Below are 17767 nucleotides of genomic sequence, written 5' to 3'. Positions count from 1 at the left end.
AGGGGTGTGTGGAGGGAGGAGGCAGCGGCGGCATGGGGGGGCGAGGCGGAGGGAGCCGCCGACGGCGGCGGCACGGCTGGCTCTGCCCCCAGTCCCCGAGACGGCAGGGAAAGGCTGTGCCACGCTAGAGGCGCAGATGCTCTGCGCCCGGGCCCACTAGTATTTTCATATTTCAGCACAAGCATATTTTTATTGTCCTGACCATCAGGCCTGCAGTGACCAAATTTGCAATGATTTTTTTACAAGTTGGGGGGGGGGGAGAACACAAACACTACTATAAACTTTCATTGATGTTGTCAGAGGAAAGGAAATGAAGATTGGTGGGAATGTCTTCTAAAGTTTACTCCATGGAGAGAGTAATCATCATTGCTACCCTAACCGTAACCTTTTGTGCAAAAATGACTCCAATTGCCGCCTAATTGTTTGTGGGTAGGGATAAAGAAGAGGTGATAACAAAGAAAGCTGTAAGTGCAACTATGCTATTGCCTATTTTCCATCGCTGGTGGGTAGACGTTGCCAACAATCAGTATGAGCGTTTGTCCCCTGAGATGGTATTGATGGCCAACATTTCTGGGCCTGGCTCGTGGACTAGTAAAAAATGCCTCAGAAGTGAGAATACAGAGAAAATTCCATGTTTATGTCTGAATTCCATGTTGTGCTATACCTACAGAAGAGAATGCAGCGTGATCATATGTAATTTAAGACAGACAAACTGGAGTTTATTAGTTCAAGGCTAATGATGAGCACATGCTGTTGCTGTGACTGCTGTTATTTTCAAACATGGACACACGGAAACCAGTTTCTGTATCACCTGCTTCTTGTTTCTCTTCCTTTTGTGGGATGGCACTCCACTCATCTGTTGCTGACTGGAAGTAGCCTAATATTGAGAGTACAAACTCAGAATGCTTAAGGAACAACAAGGACGTTTTTGTTTAAAAGTGGAAGAGGAGGAGTTTTTAAACCCTAGAGCATTGCCGTTTTGCCTTTGCTTTTTAGTTTGCTAAAAGAATTTGTTTATTTCATTAAAAATTGAAATTAAAATATTTCCATTATTGCAAGAGATGTCTTGCTAACCTTGTGCCTGCTAACTCCTGTGTTGTCAGTACAAGGTTCTCCAAGGGATGAATGGGAATTATTACTGGAATTAATGGGTGCATTTCCTCACAAAAAGCAAGAGCCTTCCTCAGATCAAACAAGATTTTAAACTAAATGCACCATTGTTTTAACTGACAATTAAGTCCCACAGTATTTTTTAACACAAGAGACTCTGTACCTAAGTATAATCCTTGGCTGGCCCTTCCTATGTCTAAACTTCAGAAATGTCTTGGATTCTGGTTCCCTGTAACAGATTCTATACGGAGTGTTCAGAAGATGGACAAAGGAAGGAGTCAGGGAGAAGTGAGCAGGACATGGTTATGCATCAAATCTCACATCCCCCAAGATGGCTCTGGGCTCCATCAGGGCTACTTGGGACTCCACCATAGCTTCAGGGTGGAGAGTTAAGCCAACAGAAGGCTGCACATCATGTCAGCCATTGTGGCCAGGATACAAAGAGCTACTTTAGGTATGCATAAAGGCTTAGGCATACCCAAGTTGACTGATTTCCTTTCAAATGTGGACCACACACACAATGCCATGTTACAAACGGCTTTGATAAGATCCTCAATTTTAAAAGAGGTTTGTTATGTTCCATGTGGGGGGCTGTTTGAGAAACACAAGCCCAAAGCCATGAATCTAGCTTCATGACTCTTTGGATCCCTAAATGTATGCAAAAGTCTCTGCATCCCATAGGATTGGATACAGGCTAGACATGTAGAGACACATACTACTGCTATCCAGGTTCAATGGATACCCCTTTTGAGAAATAGTTTTTTTTGTTTGTTTTTTAAAAAAAGCAATTTTCTTCATACCAGTGATACACCTTCAGTACCTATTTCTATTCCAAGGTGAACATACTCACTTCTGGGTTAGGCAGGAAAGCAAATATTATATCAGCTTGCAGGGAAGCAATAGGATTAAATCATCTTACAATCAAAGAAGCCAGAGCAATTAAGGAAAACCATTTCTATCCACCTTTCTGCTAAATACACTCAACTTCAGACATAAAAACTTTTCTTTAATGGGGCAATACCCCTTCAGACCCAGAAGGAAAGTCCTGGCAAAACTAACCTACACTAGATAAGAGCAAACCACTACTGCTGCAAATGCTGGAGGTAAAAAGAGATGGACACATCTTCAGAAGATGGCTAAAAGAAGAGAACCCTTACTGGAAAGTATCAGAACATTCTAAGCAAAATGTCCAAGGATATTTGTGTTTTCTTTTTGCTTTAGTTCAAATAATACAATTTTTAAAATACATAAAATAATAAAGAACAAGCCGACCCCGCACAGAGCATCTGTTCACTCTTTGGGGCCGGCTACCTCTCCCCCACCCCCCGCCGGTTCCGCTGCCGCCTGGCCTTGATCCTTTGCAGCTGGGCCTGCAAGGCCCGTTGCCGCCGCTTGCTGGCCTCTGCGGCCGGCCTCCTCTTCCCGGGCCCGCCGGGCCAGCAGCTTGGATGGCTTTAAAAAGGGCTTAGACAAATTAATAGCTACTAGTCTTGGCTGCTATTGGCTGCCACCAGGCTCAAAGGCAGGATGCCTCTGAGTATAGTTGCAGGGGAGCAACAGCAGCAGAGAGAGGACATGCCTTCCTATCTTGCCTATGGGCTTCCCATAGGCATCTGGTAGGCCACTGTGTAAAACAGGATGCTGGACTAGATAGAACTTGGGCCTGATCCAGCAGGGCTGTCCTTTTGTTCTTTTCATTGAAGTTAGACCAAATTGCTAGAAATTCCTCCTCTTTACTATTCTGTTGAAAATTATAACAGTTCGAAACCCCCACTTCTATAGTTCCCAATGTAATTTCACTGATGACCTGGTATTATGTGTATAGCGTAGTTAACAAGCCTTCTGAAGGCCAGAAACTCCTATATATCTCGGGGGCTCCACTTCAAAGCAGTGATTTGAATTACTCATACATGCATACATGTTTACTAAAGAGGAAGATTAGTCCACCATTCTGCTTTCAAGAGAAAGGAAGAACATTTCTGGGAGCACAGACCATCAATATCTTTTAAATTGTTTGCAAAATGGGTTTTGCAACTGAACTATTTTTATCTTTGCAAATTTGGCTTTGGTGGTATCTCTAGTTAGACAGCAGGGAGTGTACCATAACTATCTGGTTGTAATTTGAATCTATAAATAGGATAACGACTGCTTTGTCTATTTATATGACCACTTGAGTGCCGACCACGGGAAGATGGACACTAGAAAAGAGCACAGACATCGTTCTCTCATAGACTTCTAATTAGGTATAGGAAGTACAAAGTGACCAATGCTTTTACAAGTCATGATGATCCTCTTTTACCTATTCATGACTGTTTAGAAAGCAGGTTGCTAGGAACTAAACATGTAGGTGACATATATTGCAATAGGACTGTCAGGTTGTGAACACAGTTGGTGAGATGCAGTATTTAATTTTCTAAGGGACAAAGTTGGTGTAGGAGAGTTCGATGTTGAGCTCATCATTTTAAAAATCAATTTAAAAAATACTACAAGTTAAAATTCTGCTTGTCAAAATTTTATTCATGAAGGCCTGCAAAGTAAATAGGCACCTGTATCCAACTATTCCCCTTAAACGCACAATTGTAGATCAAACACGACACATACCAGGGTATACAAAGCAAGAATGTCATTGATTTTGCTACATAATCATACAGATTCTGGTACTGAAGTGTCTGAGTTGTGCTCTTTTATGTGCAAGTGGTTAAGGGACCAGATTTGGTTTGCTAGCATGAAATTTTGCGAACTACAATATGAAATTATTCCTTATATCTATATCACTGCTTGTTCCGAGTGTGTACTGCTAGAGTCATAATTCAAAATCCCGAAACACCTGGTAAACACTGCAGTATTTGGTCTAATAATATACAGAAAGAATGTCAGGACAATGGTAGCTTTGTTTATATGTGTTATATTTGATGAAGACAAGATGTGGCAAATAAAGCAAAAAGGGAATGAGACAAAAAGAGAATATGACATTTTACATGGCCAATTACATGCCCTATCTATGTCTGACATACCACATAACTTTACCTTCATTTATAGTGTTGTGTTTGTGCAGTTGCACAAATCAGGAGTGTGAAACCATGTGGCCATTATTTCCAATTGTCATATTGTTACACACCTCCAGCTGTGCAATTTACAACTGCACAAATTGCTCTCCTGCCCAACTCTTCAAACACAACATTGCACAGTGAATGTAAAGTTGCATGGTATGTCACTCCATGAAAGTATTTTTTGCTTAGACAGTGAGTATTTTAACTGTCTTGAAGAGAACTATCCTTCTTTCTAAGGGACGAATACCACATAGGGCTTGCATAAATGACTAAGCACTGGTAGTAAAAATTATAGGTTGATTGTTCATTATTTATTTAACATTGTATTTAACACATTAGTATACCACCCAAAAGGCTAGTCTCTGGTTGGATTACAACAAAACAGCTATGCATATGCTTCTATAAGAGCAAATCCACAGAGTTGTATCTCTTGCTTACACATAATAGGATACCAATGATTATTAGAACTGGTTGTAGACACATTCATTACAATATCAGCAGTGATATGACAGCAGTGTTAATTGATTGAATATGTGGTATAATTCCCTTACAACTAGTAGTATGTAATCACAATGGTTCTCCCATATACCACAATTCCATGAAATTCTGCCCTTTTTCATGGTTGTTTTTTTTTTTTTAATGAAATGAGCCACAAAATGGCTCCGTTTGACAAAATGGCAACCAGAAATGGTTGTTTCCAGCCATCTCCAAACCACAGATACATGGAATTAACTGCCCTTTTGCCTGTTTTTTCCCCTGCCGATGCCAAGGTCAGGTATCAATTAGCCAACCGCATATATGTGAAACCATGGATGTTGGATCTGCATATAGCATGGTCCACATGTACTACTAATTTTTATTGTGGTTCTTGGTAATGTAAGCATGCCTGGAAGGAATAACCTTTAGTGTGAAAAGCAGTCATGTAAACGTAAACTAGAGAGTCTATGTGAATAAAGATGGCTTTTGACTGATAGAAAGAAGCAGGGCAATAAAAAACATAATCCATTCATAAGAGCTGTGGTAAAGTCTGGAAAAATCTGTCAGAAACTGTATAAGTAACAGCATAAGTAACAGATCTCCCAGGTTTCAGCCATGCCTAAGGGTTAAATATTGTGGATTTGCTTTAGGGATGTGTAGGCAGGGGGAGGGGTTTAACTAGTAACTTGCCAGCACACTTACCTTTGTTTCAGAAGGCTTCATAGTGGATGTCATAGAGGAAACAGGGGAAGCTGACTGGGCCTGCATAAAAATTCAAACATATGTGCAAATTAAATTATCTACCACAGGTGTTAAGAGCATTTTAAACCGTATAAATATTTCACCCCCATATAGCAAAAGAGATGCATGTTTGGGGAACAGAGAGCTTGGAGATGCATTGCACTTGATGGATGTGTTCAACAAAATGGATGAGGTAAACAGTACCTCCAGTGACTGTTGCTGGTGTCTGTCTTATGTTTCTTTTTAGACTCTGAGTCCTTTGGGGACAGGGATCCATCTTATTTATTTGTTGTTTCTCTGTGTAAACTGCCCTGAGCCATTTTTGGAAGGGTGGTATATAAAAAGAATGAATGAATGAATGAATGAATGAATGAATGAATACAAATTCCCATCTGAATCCACAAACCACATTCAACAGGGATGGAAATACATAAGTAACAGAAAACATAAGATTAACACAAGGTGGGAGTTAAGATTCAGTATTTATGAATAAGTGAGTGTAACTGCTCTAAAATCAGGGAAAATGCACTACATATAAACTAAACTGATGAGTGGATACCATCAGCTTATAAGGGTGGGTTTTGCTTAGATTCATCTCTCAATAAGGAGAAGCTTATTGCTCAGCCTGGAAGAAATGGACACTAATAATTATAGCCTACTCACAATATGAATCTAAAGTAACATTACGTCTATGTATAAGTTTCTCACCCACCTTTCTTTAATATGATGGTTAATAATGTATCCTGTTTAAGCTCTATTTTTTGTTAATTTTGAATCACTATGCAATTAAACATTATTTTAAGAGAAACCTAGATAAGCACACATCCTCAATCCCATCTTTTCAAACTTTCAAAAGAAATACAATACTTAATCATTCAGGCTGGCTTTTGAAAGGAGTCAAAGTTTGAGCTTTGGTGAATCCTAAGTGAGCAAACTTCACAGCCGCAGAAGAGTCACCATGAATGTAAAACATATGCTTCACCTAATTCAAAAACAGTTCTTGTGCCTTCATTGTATGAACTTGGCATACGGATTCTATACAGTCAAGTGTATGTATTCCAGAGCTTTACCAGCAACAGACAATTTCATTACAGTTTGATCCAATCCACCTTTCATGCCAAGAAACTTTCAACAGGCATCTACTTTTACCACATTTACCATCTACCTCCAACAAGTAAATGCCAGGCAATGAAGTCATACTTTCATTCTATAGCCATCTTAAGCCTAATCAAATTACTGGCATAATGCCATCTTTCCTCTTAACACAGGACTAGCAAGTATCTATTTCACCCCACCTTGCATTAGTCACATTCATTATCATGTAGTATACATGCTTATTAGCAGAGAGATATCTAAAACATCATGCCACCCCTACAACAGCAGACTACCCTTATAAGAAAGTTCCCCTCAAGCTTTCTCAGTGTCAGGCCTCAAAAAGAGAAAGAAAGAAAACCAAGATTCAGGCATTCAGGTTCTAGAACCCAGGGGAGCCGACTGCCAGCCCAAGTAGGCCAGGACAGGTGTATGGTGCAGAAGAGACAGGCCAAGTTCCAGATCAGCAAGCAAGGATCAGGAAGACCTGAGGCAGGCATATAAAGGAACAAATCAAGGGGAAAGGACCAGCAGCTTTGATGTCCTCACACTGGATGCAAGCTAAAAACCTAGGAAGACCAGAGCCCTCCACAGAAACTCTGTGGGTGACACTGGGAGTAGCAAAAGGAAATCAGGGAGGCACCAAAGAGAGAGAGCTGTAATAATGGGCGGATTCAATTACCACACATTGACTGGGTAAAATTTACATTCAAGTAATGACAGAGAGGCCAGATTTCTAGATACAATGAACAACTGTGCCCTAGAACATTTGGTCATGGAACCAACCAGAGATAAGGCGACCTTGGACTGCACAGGACCCGATGCAAGATGTCAGAGTCATGGAACCATTCGGGAACAGTGAGCATAGTGTGATCAAATTCAGCATATATGCAAGGACAGAATCACCAAGGAAGTCTAAACAAAGACACTTTGAACTTCAGAAAAGGAAACTTCTCTAAAATGAGGCATTTGGTAAAAAGAAAACAGAAAGTGAGGGAAATTCAGCAACTTACTTCACTCCTGAACTCATGGAGTTCAATAATTGCACAATAATAGAAGACCAGTTAGAATATAAACCAAAAAGGAGGAAAGGTACCACCAAGTCCAGAAGGGTGCTACCACGGCTAACAAGTAAAGTCAAGGAAGCTATAATGGGGGAAGAAGACTTCCTTCAGAAATTGGGAGGCCTGCCCAAATGAAGAGAACAGAAAGGAACACAAACTCTGGTAAAAGAAATGCAAGGAGACAATAAAGGAGGCGAAAAGAGAGTTTGAGGAATATAAAGCTAAAAGCATCAGGGCGGGTAATAAATAATAATTCTGATGGATTTACCATCAGAAGCAGGAAATCTGCCAGGGAGGCAGTTGGTCCATTAGATGACGAGGAAGTGAGAGGGACTGAGACGGATATGGATATTGCAGAGAAGCTAAACGAGTTATTTGCATCTGTCTTCACAGTGGAGGATACAGAGCTGAACCGAGCTTCTTGGGGACAAAGGATAAAGAACTGAGTCAAATAGAGGTGACAAGAGATGATGTTCTAAACTGTCGGGGGGGGGTGTTTAAAAATTGCCAGGGACAGATGGCATCCACCCAAGAGTCCTTAAAGAACTCAAATGTTATACTGCCTACCTCCTTGCAAAAATATGTAACACCTTACAATCAGGCTCTGTAACAGAGGACTGGAAAGTAGCCCATGTAACACCAATTTTCAAAAAGGGATATGAGGGGGTTCCAGAAAATTAAAGGTCTGTTAGCTTAACGTCTGTGCTGGGCAAATTGATGGAAAGCAATATCAAAGATAAAATTGTTAAGTATATAGAAGAACAAGCTTTGCTGAAAGAGAACCAGGATGGCTTCTGCAAAGGCAATTCCTGCCTCGGCAACCTTTTGGAGTTCTTTGAGAGTGTCAACAGGTGTGTGGATGAAGGTAATCCAGTTGACATAGTATACTTGGAATTTTAAAAAAACTTCCAACAAAGTTCCTAATCAAAGACTCTTGAGTCATGGGAAAAGGGGACAGGTTTATGTGCGGAGTGGTAAATGGTTGAAGGACAGGAAACATACGGTAGGTATAAATGGAGGAAAGTAAGAAGTGAGATCCCCCAGGGATCTGTACTGTGACAAGTGCTTTTTATTTTTTTCAGAAATGATTTAGAAATTGGGGTAAGCAGGAAGGTGGCCAAATTTGCAGAGGACACCAAATTTAGGGTAGTAAAATCCAAATCAGATTGCAAGGAGTTCCAAAAGGATTTCTACAAACTGAGGGAGTGGGCAAAAATGGAAAATGTGGTTCAGTGTTAGCAAGTGTAAAGTGATGCATATTGGGGCAAAAAACCCCAACTTCACATATACGCTGATGGGGTCTGAGCTGCTGGAGACTGACAGGAGAGAGATCTTGGGGTTATGGTGGACAGTTCATTGAAAGTGTCGACACAATGCAGGCAGCTGTGAAAATAGCATGCTTTAAATCATTAGGAAGGGGATTGAAAATAAAGCTGCTAATATCAAAATGCCCTTATATAAATCTATGGTATGGCCACATTTGGAGTTTCTGTGTACAGTTCTGGTCACCATACCTTAAAAAGGACAGTGAATAACAGGAGAACGAACTGGAGGGCTAACAAGATTATTAGGGCCTTAGAGTAGGGATGTGCAGAATAGAACCCCCTTTTAAAAGGGGCCCTGTTCTGAACGGAAAGACTCTGTTCTCGTCAGAATATCCTGACTCATTCCGGCCACGACTTTAAGATCCAAAATGGTGGCCAGAATGGGTGTCATTCCGTCGGAGCAACTGGCTCCCTGGTTGCTCCACTGGAACATCCCGGGCATTTTGCATCCTGTGCATACCCTTAGCCTAGAACAACTTCCTTATGAGGCAAAGTTATAACACCTTGGACTTTTTAGTTTAGAAAAAAAGATGACTAAGGGGCAACATGACAGAGGTCTATAAAATTATGCATAGAGAGAGATTTTGCTCCCTCTCTCATAACATTAGAACCAGGGGTCATCCCATGAAACTGATTGCCAAGAAATTTAGCACCGACAAAAGAAAATACTTTTTCACACAACGTATAATTAACCTATGCAATTCTCTGCCGCAAGATGTGCTCACAGCCACCAGCCTAGATGGCTTTAAGAAGGGCTCAGATAAATTCATGGAGGACAGGTCTATCAATGACTACTATAGTAGTCACTGGGCTACAGGCCATCTTCAGTCTCAGAGGCAAGTTGCCTCTAAATGCCATTGGAGGGGAGCAACAGCAGGCGACTGGGCATGCCTTCAGCTCTGAGCTTTCCAGAGACATCTGGTGGGCCGCTGTGTGAAACAGGATGCTGGACTAGATAGGTCTTGGGCCTGATCCAGCAGGGCGCACCTTGCAGTTGGAAAAGGACGCTGGCCTGTACGGGCCCAGCATCACTCTGGCCCCTGCTAGGGGAGGAGGGGAGACGGAATGCTCCACACACACACACACCCCGCAGCCACAGTAATAATTTTTTTAAAAACAGAGGTTTGGTGGGGCGGGCATGGGGTGGTCTCCGGAAGCCCCCGGACATTTGGAGACCCTCCTGGACCTTGGAGGACCGTACCGGGTCCCCATGGTCCAAGGGTTAGAGCGCCTCTGATTGTGATGGATTGTGGGCAAGTTCAATTTCTGCCTGAACATTTACTATAGCAGGTGGCATTTTGGGGAATGCCAAATACCATGAATTGTAGAGATATATCAGGCAGAAATTCATCAAAGGCATCTCTATGAAGTGATTAGGATAGGTACATCTGTTAAATTCTTCCTTGACATATCCCTTCCAGCCCAACATCCAAGGCAAAGTGTGATCTATGGAGCCTCATTTCATAGTTACATGGTGCAAAGGTTAAGATGACCACCTTAACTTTCAATGTCATTTTTTACAGCAGAAGTGAGAACTGTAGGCATCTTATTCTCTCAAACAAAAGAACTGCTGATATTTGAATTACACTTATGTACACTAATGACTGAATCATGATATATAAGATGGCAGGGTCTCATTTTAAATTTGATAGCTGATCTAGAAGGAAATATGTGCATTCACATATAGTCTCTGCTACAGTCAACTGTGATGTGATCTTGAACAATTTCCTTCCTGGAGGGGCAGACATGTCTGGTCTTAGTCTAAAGATGGAAGAGGATGAGTAGGAAATCGTTGCAATATATGTAGTAATATTAGCATTTCTGATACCTTTGCAGCTATACAAAACATAAATTGCACTGTTTTTCATTATCTGTTGAGCTACTCATAATAAGGAGATTGTTTGTTATTTCTCTGTGTAAACCGCCCTGAGCCATTTTTGGAAGGGCGGTATAGAAATCGAATGAATGAATGAATGAATGAATGAATGATCAAATGCATAATGAGGAAACCAAATACCTGTTGAATGGTCACAGTTGCAGGGCATCAAAATTCCATACAAGTACCACTGTGCAGATCTGCACAGCAGCAGGCCCTGACAGATTCCAGCATTTGCCAAGCAATTAAACCAGGCCTGCTCAACTTATCCCCCCCCCCAAGTTTTTGAACTACCATAAATCCTAGCCACATTGGCCAAAACCAGGGATTATGGGAATTGTAGGCCAACATCTGCAGTAGGACCAAAGTTGAGCAGCCCTGAATTAAACCAACTGGTCTGCCCCAAGGACTGAAGAGGAGGACTATACCAACCTATCAGGCTGTAATTCTTTTTAAACAGCCAAAAAACCAGGAACAAGATGAATGCTTGATATTGTCAGTTTCCTCCATCATTTTCCTTTCAAATTATTGTTCATGAAACTTTATTTTAAAAAACTGATTTGACACCATCCATGTCAATAAACAACCAACCAAATATTGTCCACTGATGCAACATGTGAATACAAGATGGGCTTGGAAACAAATATGTAAGTGTCTCCCAGTAACTGACAATAGCTGAGTGATTCATAGCTAAACAGAACTTGGAGATGATGTAGGATGTTTGCCAAGAGGGAGACACAGACACACCCAGTTAGAGCAGAAGAACCATGAACTGCCTGGCAACCTGTATTTTATTTATTGTTCAATTCATATACTACCTTTCATAAAGCTCATCCCAAGGCGGTTTACAATAGAAAAGCATACAATAAAATTCCATAAAATTCCATTAAAATATTAAAAACAATTAAGACCATTTTTAAAAACATGAACACCATATTGCAGCAGCCATTTAAAAAAAAAAGACAAAGTAGTCAGAGATTGGCATACTGAGATACTGCAAAGAGGAGTGAGTTCTCAGATACATAGCAAGAATGAAACCTCAATATGGAGAGTGCAAATGTCTTAGGGAACAGAGTTCTGTTACACCATATTAAATCAATACTTCACAAACAATACACGAAGCATGGTCAAGCGGCAGACTGAAGCCACAGCTGAAGGCACACCTGGAGGATCTCCAACTCAGGACCTCCCAGGTAAGTGGCCTGAGCTGGAAATCAGGGCAAATAGAAGCCTAAAGTGCAGCAAGCAGAAAATACTGCTCTACTGACAAAGGAAAGACAGATGTTCAAGCTCCTGCTCTTTAGACCTGGCAAATTCAGAGGCTTCAGACTGCCTGTCAATCTTAAGGGCCAATGCTTTCTCCCAGGCAGTATGAGATGATGCCTTTGCTGTTGTCACTGAAGTGAGCATCTGCCTCCATCCAGCACCTTCCTATATCGCTGCTGCCCGAAATAGGTCACTACAAATCTATATTTACTAGGCACAGTCTGGGAAGCACACCGGCGGAAATTCAAACCAACAGCCTCTTGATCCCTAGGCAAGCTGCTTCCCTACTGCGCCACCACAGCTGTTGCAAACTTTTTAAGGTTGCCATTATGCAACGCACACAACCCATCATAAATCTCGTTGCTATCACTAATGAGAATAAATACAGAGGGGATCATTTTCTAGTGGGGTGACATTTAAGATGTTATGAAGGCAATATTGTAAGTTTTTACAATATTGTAAAACTTCCACATTCTATTTATAGGGGGAATACTGTACAATAGCACACAAATATGCCTATCTTTTCATCCATAAGCAGAGGGTGCTGCCCACTGTGCCCATATCTCTCCCTTCTCTGCTCATCCCTCCTTCCATTTGCACTCCATCTCTTCCAGAGGTCTGCAGAAACTTCACTTTTCTTTAAAGTAGTAAGGTGGTGTAATAGATTGTGCCCGAGCAATTTCTGGTTGGGAGAGGGGAGTTGTTTGGAGGATGAAAAGTTGAAGACGGAGGAATGGACTGTTAGGATAGAAAAACCCGAGTGACTGCCGAGTGATTCCATCTGCTCCACCCCCTCTGCAGGTACCTCTTTTCCCTCTATAAAAGGAGCAACTTAGGTCAGGGGCGTGAGGGAGGGAGAAGTTGGTGACCTTCTGTCCTGCCACTGCTGGATGGAGCCCTGAGCGACTGCCGAGTCTTCCATCCACTTCACCCCCTCTGCAGGTACCCTCTGTCCCTCTATAAATGAGCAGTTTGGACCAGGGGTGTGAGCTCTTGGTGCAAACCTAAGGGTTCTCGTCCTTGTGGCTCTCAGTCCTGTGGGGAACAGCCATTGGTCCCGAAGAGTCAGAAGGACGAAAAAAGAGCAGCAAAGACCAGGAGAACTGAAGAGCAAGGACACCAATGAGAACTACTTGAGATTTAGCAGCTGCATAGTGCCTGCCAGATTACCAGACCTGCATAGAGCCTAGCTATTAGCCCTGCCCCGGAACACTAGAACTCCTGGCACTGTTTGTGACCAGTGGCCAAAACACTAGAAAGGGTGGGTTTTATCTAGAATACTGCCTCTGTTTTAATAGGAGGGAGTTTTTATATCTTGGGATTATTAGGGTGTCACTCTTCACAATACGTGAAGAGGCACATGTTACTTTGGAGGAGGCCCTTCCAATTAGGTGATCCTTGGCAGAGGGTGATATGGCGGTGGGAGTAGGACATGCCAGGTGAAGGGAAGACGCACTGGCTATATCAAAGCCATCACACCCTCTGGTACTTCTCCCATCCAAGGAGACCGCAGTAACTCACAGCAGCCCACCTAGCTTGAAGATGGTGCTATTAAATGCCAGGTCCATAAATACAAAGACCACAGCCATCCGGATGGTTATCCTGGATGAGCACGCTGACCTAGCATGTATTACAGAGATCAGGTTGGATGAGGGGGAAGATATAAATCTCTCCCAACTGTGCCCACCGGGTTTCTGGGTGCAGCATCAGCCAAGGCAGGATGGATGGGGAGGTGGAGTTGCCCTGGTTGATCAGGAGACCATCCCCCTCACTAGATACACTGTTTGCCATTCTGACTAGTTCATCCCAGAGCCACCAGGAATCCATTAGGATCCATAAGCCTCTGAGGGCAGACCATCCTAACTGATTCCCCCCACCCTTGCAGAGGTATATTGGGTCCACCCTCACAGACTGTTGCCTAAGGAGGTGGACAGGCTGCTTGGATGGGGCACACTCAGGGGGCAGTGTGTGCAGAGGTTATTTTCCCCAGCTATGGCTGGTACGCCAGCTGCGATCCTACTTGGAGAACAGAATCCCAACTTTGTCTCACGATCCTAGCACTGCACGTAGGCACTCGAACTAGTCAGAATGGCGAACAGTGCATCCAGTGAGGGGGGGATGGTCTCCTGATGAACCAGGGCAACCCCACCCGTCCCATCCTGCCTTGGCTGATGCTGCACCCAGAAACCCAGTGGGCACAGTTGGGAGGTATTTACATCTTCCCCCTCATCCAACCAGGTCAGATCTGACGTCAGTCACCTATGCTTTGGTAACATATGGATTGGACCACTGCAATGTGCTCTACATGGGGCTGCCCTTGAAGATGATTCAGAAGCCTCAGCTGGTCCAGAACACAGCTGCAAGGATGCCTGTGAGTGCAAGTCACATCATGAATGTCACACCCATCCTGTGGCAGCTTCATTGGTTACTAGTCTGCTTACAGGCTAGAGTCAATGTGCTGATCTTGATCTTTAAAGCTCTACATGGCTTGAGGCCAAGGTACCTGTTGGACTCCATTCACCCATAAGAACCTGTCAGGGTCCTCTACTGACCCCACTCAGGCCCTGCTCATGGCCCCACCACTAACAGAGATCCAATTGGCGGGGACTAGAGACAGGGCCTTTTTGGTTGTGGTGCCTTGGCTTTGGAACACCCTTCCCGAAGAGCCTCACCACGCTCCCTCCCTCAGTGATTTTTAAAATTAAACACACATCTTTTTAAAGGGGCGTTTAAATGTTTTATCCGCTGCTTATATCTGATAGGCTTTTTTAAAACATTTAATTTCAAATACTTCTCAAATATTTTGAATGTGTTTTAGCCTGGTCTTTTAACTTGTTTAATTTTATTAATCTTTTACTTTACATTCTATCTGTTTTATTAATGTTTTGAGCCACCCTGAGCAGTAGTGTACTGGAGGGGCAGTGTATAAATATTTTAAAATAAAGGCAATGAGATCTGGTCAGTTCATACGGGGTTGGGGATGGTGCAGGAGAAGCGTGGGCAGGACTGTAGATTACAACTAGGTTATAGTCAGTCTCAGTCTTTATTAGTACAGCCAATGGCCAGAATTAGCAATAGCAATAGCACTTACATTTATATACCGCTCTATAGCCGAAGCTCTCTAAGCGGTTTACAATGATTTAGCATATTGCCCCCAACATTCTGGGTACTCATTTTACCGACCTCGGAAGGATGGAAGGCTGAGTCAACCTTGAGCCCCTGGTCAGGATTGAACTTGTAACCTTCTGGTTACAGGGCGGCAGTTTTACCACTGCGCCACCAGGGGCTCCTAGGTTACATGGGTTACATGGATATTTAACCCAATTACTAGGTTACATGGATATTTAAAACAAGGTATGAGAGGATAAAATTTGCATACACGAGCACTTTTAATCCATGCATGTTTTAATTAATCTTGTGCAAATAAGTTTAAATTGTGGTATGCTTTGAACTTCATACTCTTAGATTTGACCACCTGCCCTGAAGAGGGCTTGAGTTCAGTTAATAACAGTGGGCCCATGACCGAGGCAAGCACTAAAATAAAGATGTTAAAGACAACAGTGGCTGAAACCCTCAGTTACAAAATGCCAGTGCTGCTGGGGTGTTCTACTATCACAGCTCTGGCAATGGCATATTAATGGGGGTGGTGGGGGTGGTTTTTTAAATGACCTCTCTTTTCCCAAAATACTCTGTGCTATGCAACTATAGAGCAAATATAGCATAGTTCGTGTGACCCTAAGAGACATATCTTCATGTTGCACAGGGCACATCTGGAGAAAGGGGGACATGGGGGTAAGTTGGCCCACACAAATGAACCTTAGAACTGTGTTAGTGTGGAATGCTTCAGCAGTACTGGTGATTCTTCACAAAATGCTTTGTGACTCAGAATGTTAGCCTGAGACATCCTCAGCATGCATTAAGAGGTCTAAAGAAGAAAAATCTCCTAAATTTTACAGCAGGTAAAAGAGTAAGGTGGAATGCTAGTGTATGTTAGCAACAAAGAGAAACTTGAGATAAATATGATCATTTGCAATGCAGTCCACCTTGGGTCCAAGATCTGTACTGATTTGGTCTTCTTATCAAAAGGGGGGGAAATTAAATCCCTGCTCCATGGTTTATATTACCCTAACTATGAAAGTGGCTGCCAAAGTAAGAGTGGACATCTTTATTACCACTTGCTCCAAGGTTCTTTCATCTTCTTTATACAGTATTTGCTGCCCACAAGTCCTTTGTTTACACAGCCCTTCTAGCCAGTTTCAGTGCCATGAGTGAAACAAGCAAGATTCCACATAGAGACAAGAGCAGTTTAACAGCAATAAATGTCAAACAATCATCGAAGACTTTAGGGAGACTTAAGATAATAATCCAGTTAACTCAGGTCGTAGCTTACAGACAGCAAAACAATATTTTGCAACATTTAAATGGCATCATTAATATCAGACAATAATATTTGCAAATGGAAAGCATCTGAATGCCCTGGATATTTTGACAGCAATGGTAAAATTAATCAAGCCCAAGCATCTCTATAATATGGACAGTACAATAAAACATGAGCAGAAGATTCAACAACCCCAGCTCCACACAGGCAAACCCTGGCCCCAAGAGACAAGAGCAAATCCACAAATAATCTCCGCCATGGGTGTAAATTTCACCAGGATTTTCTGAAGACTTTGCACAGATAAACACTCAAGGCCAGGCAAGAGTTATTAGCTGAAGGCAGTGGACATCTCTATTGGTTCTTCCAGTGTACCTGCTTTACAGTGTTGAAGAAAGAGGACTGATCCATCATTAGTTTTTCAGAAAGCAATAGACACTTTTCTGTGTACATTACTTTGATATACATGCCTATTCATTTAAAAATATAAGTGTGGCACTTATGACACATATTTGTCGTAAGTCAGGCCTTGACAGAGGATTTCTCAATGGAAGCAAAAACAATTAAAACAATATGCTAAGAAGGTTATAAAAACACTCATGTTGGGGAGAAGAAACTATGTTGTTTCATTGACTCCACCACCTTTGAGATGGCAAAATACATACTCAGCAGTTCAATTTATGGGGGACAGGGAAGGAATTTCTATATGTCTCCTATCAGCATGGATGGAATAAACCACCACAGAGCACTAAACTATGAAGACCTCCATACAATTATTGTGTTCCACAAAAAGGTGAGGCCATCCAGCACTGCAGCAGTGAATAGGAAACAAAAAGGGGGGCATAAAAACAAAGCACTACCCCTCCTTCCTTGGGGTGGGGGTGGTTTAATAGATGACCACAGACCTGTGTTTTTTTTGCATAGGAACATAGGAAGCTGCCATATACTGAGTCAGACCATAGGTCCATCTCGCTCAGTATTGTCTACACTCTACAGAGACTGGCAGTGGCTTCTCCAAGGTTGCAGGCAGGAATCTCTCTCAGCCCTATCTTGGAGATGCCAGGGAAGGAACTTGGAGCCTAGATGCTCTTCCCAGAGCGGCTCCATCCCCTGAGGGGAATATCTTACAGTGCTCACATTTCTAGTCTCCCTTTCATATGCAACCAGGGCAGATCCTGCTTAGCTTAAAGGGACAAGTCATGCTTGCTACCACAAGACCAGCTCTCTTCCCATGAATGTCCTGCCATTGTGCTAATATTGACAATTATGAGGTATAAGACCTCCTGTAACAAGGCTGGATTACATGCATTTGAAGAACATCTACATATTAGACAGTCTCCAGTTTGGTAGAGGTATTTAACTAATTGAAATGATTCTGCAATACAATTACA

At 42.4% G+C, this 17767-nt stretch overlaps 1 protein-coding gene across 10 annotated transcripts in view; it reads right to left on the bottom strand.

The window, feature by feature from the left end:
• CAST (calpastatin) overlaps positions 1-17767 on the bottom strand; it is a 94663-nt gene that overhangs the window by 45275 nt on the left and 31621 nt on the right. For 7 of the 10 annotated variants that reach the window (XM_053292474.1, XM_053292475.1, XM_053292476.1 and 4 more), the window contains 2 exons: positions 5340-5399; positions 812-877 (listed from right to left, as the gene is read on the bottom strand). In XM_053292474.1, coding sequence (XP_053148449.1) covers positions 812-877; positions 5340-5399 — 126 coding nt within the window. The remainder of the gene's footprint in view (positions 1-811; positions 878-5339; positions 5400-17767) is intronic. The other 3 variants (XM_053292479.1, XM_053292482.1, XM_053292484.1) reach the window with 1 other exon arrangement.

This window comes from Hemicordylus capensis, chromosome 2 (genome assembly GCF_027244095.1).
Source record: "Hemicordylus capensis ecotype Gifberg chromosome 2, rHemCap1.1.pri, whole genome shotgun sequence".
Lineage (NCBI taxonomy): Eukaryota > Metazoa > Chordata > Lepidosauria > Squamata > Cordylidae > Hemicordylus > Hemicordylus capensis.
This window is presented reverse-complemented; position numbering and strand designations above follow the sequence as displayed.